General features: G+C 52.1%; 1 protein-coding gene across 1 annotated transcript; it reads left to right on the top strand.

Annotated features, from left to right (window-relative positions):
- Positions 1-2,604: 2,604 nt before the first annotated feature.
- LOC123190138 (ethylene-responsive transcription factor ERF039) lies at positions 2,605-3,710 on the top strand. The gene has a single exon (XM_044602728.1). It carries the CDS (start codon positions 2,696-2,698, stop codon positions 3,338-3,340), a length of 645 nt encoding a protein of 214 aa, XP_044458663.1. The 5' UTR covers positions 2,605-2,695; the 3' UTR covers positions 3,341-3,710.
- Positions 3,711-5,428: the final 1,718 nt, after the last annotated feature.

Below are 5,428 nucleotides of genomic sequence, written 5' to 3'. Positions count from 1 at the left end.
CATGTGTTGGCATGACTCGAAGGGAGGATACGATGAGACACATGCTAGCATTTCTGGGCTTTGTCTTTGACACCACTCCAACGGAGATTAGCACTTCCCAAAAAGTGTGAACTTCGGGATGAAATCCATGTCCTCGACTCACTTGTAGTTAATCATTTTTCGTACCTTTACTTGTTTTGCATGCTTGTCAGCTTGCTAATTATATACTTGCCTAACATACCTGGCACTGAGCTTCCTTGCCATATAGGTTGTGTTCATCTAGTTGCATATCTAGATAACCTAATTTATCTGCATTCCTAACATTTGGAAGTTAAGCTGAAAATTGGTAGTCTCCTATTAACCCCCTCCCCCTCTAGTCGACTCTCGATCCTTTCAAACATGATAATGCAATTTGCAAACACATTGGTCTCTATAATTGTATGTCATCAATACCAAACATCATTAGGAGGTTAGACACACTTTCGATGGGATCATGGGGGTGTGTTCGATGCTATTCTTCTTCACATTAAACATCTCTTGGTTTTTAGGTATATGAAGTATGATTAAATAATAAAACATTTCATAAAAGAATAGCACACCATAATTTAGACGTGTCATACTTGTTTATATGGAGTTACATTTGGAAGGTCAACACTTTTAAGTTCAATATAAGGATAGGGTACATGGTTGGCAAGTTTTTATTCAGCCCAAGTGATACACTACAAAATGTCACTTCCTAAGGTTTTTATTTATCACTCCCAACCATCTTTTCAGCAAAGCGGCAAGCCTCATAATTCCAACGAACATGTTTTGTCGGCAATTCGCATAATACAAAATCATAGTCATGCCAGCCTGTCGATAAGTCATTCACATGTACTTTTGCGAGTTAGGGTCGTAGAGGCAACAACGAACTGTCTCCCAACACATTTGATCAACAAATGTTCAATTGCAAAAGATCGAATTTCGTAGGCAAGCCCGTCGTTAGGTCATTTATGCAAGCTTTTGTGAAACAGGTGGACCGCTTTGGGGATGCATATAAAAAATTAAAATAAAATGATATTGTAGATATTTGAGCATAGTTTTTCTATTCTTTCAAGAGATTTCAGGAGGTTGTTTTCTTTGTAAAATAATAATTAAAGCAAGTAAAACCATTTTCTTTTGTCTAAAGAAAGACCTTGTAATAAATTATAACACTTACTGGAGGAGAGAACCAATCTAGGGGTTATCTTACCCTCCCATATCCATTGGGGGCTAAAGCCATTTTCCCCTTCAGGCTTTGCCGGTGAGCCCAAGGATTCGCCTCTCCATTGTCCGTCGCTTCGGCGGCCGGTGGCAGGATGGGGAATTCCGGTGCCTCCTCTCTGGTTAGTAATTTAAATTGTTGTTTTTCAGTCCTCGCGGGCGAGGCGCATTGATGGATGGGGACGCTTCTTCTTCAAGTTTGTCTTCTGGGCTCCACTCCTCCTCTTATTCGTCCATCTAGATGTAGTCGACGAAGCCCCGGCATAGATTCCTGTCGTATCCTTGGAGTAGTGAGGTTAGGATTTCTCGTCATGTGGCAAGATTTGCTCTCAAGATTTTCAAATCTGTTCAAGAGTTCAACAGTGACTGCGGTCGTAGGATGTTGGTCCTTGGTGGCACATACATGAAGACTTCCTGGTTGTCATCGATAAGGTCAAGCCGGCTCCGGTAGGGGAGCAGCGACAACGACGAAGGCCGGCTCATTCTGACAGCGGTAGTGGTCGTTTGGTGGTCTCTTTTTTGCGGGATAAAGGAAGATTTCATTCATTCAACGAGGCTTCTCGGCCTCTGAAAGGTTCACAATGCAGTCTAATCCCGATCGTGACCACACAGCCGTGCGCGGGATACTACGTCCATACGCAGCCAGTGCGTGACTGATATTATTTTGTGATCTATGTCCATACGCGGTCGTTTCGTGGTCTCGGTATATGGATATAATTTTTATTATCTCTAAGGTGGTTTTGTACTTTCGGTGAACTTTGATAATAGATCTGGATCACTTTCGTAATAAATAAATAAACTAGTAATCATTTAAGTGTGTAAAATGAGATTTATGGACACGGTGGTCTTCCACTTGGAACATCTTTGAGCTTTGCTACTACCACGCAATGTGCAAAGCGTTTGATTTTGTAAAATAAAACATTTCACTCACAAGTCCAGTGAAGAAATGAATAGCAGGTTCGAGGAATTAAACACCCCTGAGGTATTTGATACTCTTATTTTTGGCAATATTATCTGATACCCGTACTACTACATGAATCTCATCCACACTGAGCTGGGCTGAGTTCACCGCATTTCACATTCATAAAGCATCACATACATGAACAATTCCGGTACTGCATAGTCTTGATGGGCCGGGTGTAAATAATAAGTCCAGCCAGCCCACCCCCCTGGTCGATCCGGTTCAATGAACGCTTCTCGAAGAGAATAATCCCAGAGGCGCGTGAAGTAAGCTGTCTTGTCCAAGAAAACGCTGTGCTCTCCAGCCGGGCGAGAGATCTTTCCTTACGCATGGGTTCAAATTTCAGCACTTCCCATTGTTTTTCCCCGCAATTTTCTCTCCACCGCGCCACGTCGCCCCCTCCGCGGCCGCACCATAAAACCCCGCTATTCCCCTCCAACCTCCACTCGGCACTCCACCACTCTCCCCTGCCCTCCCCTGCCTACCTACTCCTCCACCACCACCGCCGCGGCCATGGACGACATCGCCGAGCCCGGCTCCCCGACCTCCCCGACGGCCACCTCCTCCTCGTCTTCCTCGTCGTCCTCCTCCTCCGTCGCCGCGAACAAGCGGCCGCGCAAGGACAGCCGGCACCCGACCTACCACGGCGTGCGCATGCGGAGCTGGGGCAAGTGGGTGTCCGAGATCAGGGAGCCTCGCAAGAAGTCGCGCATCTGGCTCGGCACCTTCGCCACCGCCGAGATGGCCGCGCGCGCGCACGACGTGGCCACGCTCGCCATCAAGGGCCGCGCCGCGCACCTCAACTTCCCGGACCTCGCGCACCTGCTGCCCCGCCCGGCCAGCGCCGCGCCCAAGGACGTCCAGGCGGCCGCCATACTCGCCGCCTCCGCCGACTTCCCCTGCGGCGCCAGTGCCAATGCCAAGAGCCCCGACAGCGCCTCCGACGCCAGCGCGGTCTCGCCGCCGCCCCCGCCTGCACCGCACGCCGAGCCGGTCCAAGACCCGGAAGACGCCCTGTTCGACCTCCCCGACCTGCTCCTGGACCTGAGATATGAGGCCTCGGCGGGCCTCCCGTGCGCGTCGTCCTGGGTCGTCGACGAGGACATCGTCGGCGCCGGCGTGTTCCGCCTCGAGGAGCCACTCCTGTGGGAGTACTGATCATCGTCGCTGCAGCAGAAGGTTCCCACCGTTCCAGTCGCTTCACACATGGCGCTTACTACTTCGTGATTGGGCCGATCGGAGACATGGAAATGCACCTCGTTCCGTCAATCATCTTACTACTATCTAGGACGTCGCCGTCGTCGTCTTCCTCCGTCCGTCCGGTGCTGCTCCGCTGTGTTTTTCCTTTCTTCTTTTCCAAGTTCCGTTCCGGCTCCCTCTGCCTCCTCCCCTCGCTGCGTTTTTACTTTTCCTTTACCAAAATTAGGATGCGCGAGACTGTATAAAGTTAGTTTCTTTTCCTCCGCTCGCCTTGCTTGATTTGGGGGACAAGAATATGTATAATTAACAAGCATCTTATCTTACCTTACCTTTTATGTCCTATTTATTTGTTTAGCGGTAAAAGGGCGATCTCGCGAGATATGAACCAAATTGACAGCGATATTTATGCATATTACTTTGGGACTTTTCCCGGACTTGACAAGCGGAGAGCGACGTTTAAGCAATCCCATTTTACTCCCCGGTCGTCGTCAGCAGCGGCCCACGCAACGGCAGGATTCGTCGTCGTCAAGGCCATGCAACGCACGCAGCTCCACAGGCCTACGAGCACCGGAAACCATTGATTGATCTCGCTTGGCGCGGCGCTGCAGTGGCGGTGGTACAGCGAGTCTACAATGGCTTGAAAGCTGCGGCGCGCTGTGCCACCGGGAGGGAAAGCGACGGTTGCCGCGTGAAAAAGCGGGCTCCCGGGCTACTGTAACACAAGGGGAGAGAAAAAAGAGTTGTTAATGCCCGCCCGGTCTCGCCAAACCCCCACGACCCCGGCCCGGCCCGCGGTGGGGCTACGGATCCCCGCGCGCCGCCGTCGCGCTCCGGCTCCGGCAGGAACCTCGAGGGCAGCGCTTCCCGCGCACGTACGAGCCCGTCCAAAACCCGCACCGGAACCGAGTCTGGCCGCGCTGCCCGTGCCCGTGCCGTCGCCGCGTGCGCGTGGCGCGTACTGTAGCAGCGCGCTAGCTCCAGGGGCTTCGCTTATCCGCGGCGCCATGCCATGCCATGCCGCGCAGGGGCGGTGGCAGCATGCGCAGGGCGGGGCGACGAAAGGCACGTAAATGCAGCGCACTGCGGGCGCCAATGTGGCCGCGCGCGGCGCCTGCCACTTGCCAGCCGGCTGGCAAAAGGGGAGGACCCGTCCCGTGCGCAGGACGGACGGACGGACGAGCCTTGCGGCTGTGGACAACACAACACTATCCCGTGCACCGGGCAAGCTAACTGACGGGACAGCTTGCCCCAGGGGCTAACTCAGCTTAACTTAACTTGATGATGAGATCGTAGAGGAGGCCAATTAGCAGTACAACACGGCCAGCTAGCTTGTCCTGCGGCTGCGCCTTTCTTTCTTTAATCCCATCACCTTTTGTTTTGCCGCCTGAGGCATGGGACGATGAGGCCTCCGCGGACGGGCGGGCTGATGGCGTCGTGGCGTGACCCCTTCTCTTTTCAACAGCCGGAAAAAAGGAAAGGCGATTGATGGCGTGACCCTTTTGCTCTCGTCCTACACAAACGTCCTTGCGCCGAGGCCAGGACCAAAGTGGCGCTGGTACGTACTCGTACTATCCAGTGCCACCTAACTTAGCAGTTACTCGGAAATTAAGTGCGCTACTTAGAGTTCGATTAGCACGCCGCAGCTAATTAAGGGGTGGCGTGTAAACAAACAAAAAAACGTAAGTAAATAATTCCCGCCTCCCTCTGCAACACCAGAGGGCTTTTGCCGCGGCGAATCCATGCACGGGCGCACAGTGGTGGGCGTGCACGTAGCCTTGGCGGCTCTCGAGGCGATCATGAACTGGGCGGTCAGCCTCAGGGCCTGTCGGGTTCTTGAGTCAAGCGCAAGTCTGTTGCTGTCTCGCTCGCGTACACGACCCGTACTTCCCAGATTCAAGTAGGGTTCAGGTACAAAAATACAATACAATACGATATACTACTCCTTTTCCTGACTAATAAATGGTGATACAGGAGTATATACATTGCATTCTGCCGGTATTTAGAAGAAGTAGATTGGGATGTGTGGACTGCGAGGAATATTCCGGG

This window comes from Triticum aestivum, chromosome 2A, assembly GCF_018294505.1.
Source record: "Triticum aestivum cultivar Chinese Spring chromosome 2A, IWGSC CS RefSeq v2.1, whole genome shotgun sequence".
NCBI lineage: Eukaryota > Viridiplantae > Streptophyta > Magnoliopsida > Poales > Poaceae > Triticum > Triticum aestivum.
The sequence above is the reverse complement of the archived record's forward strand: the minus strand, read 5'-3'. Positions and strand labels throughout refer to the sequence as shown.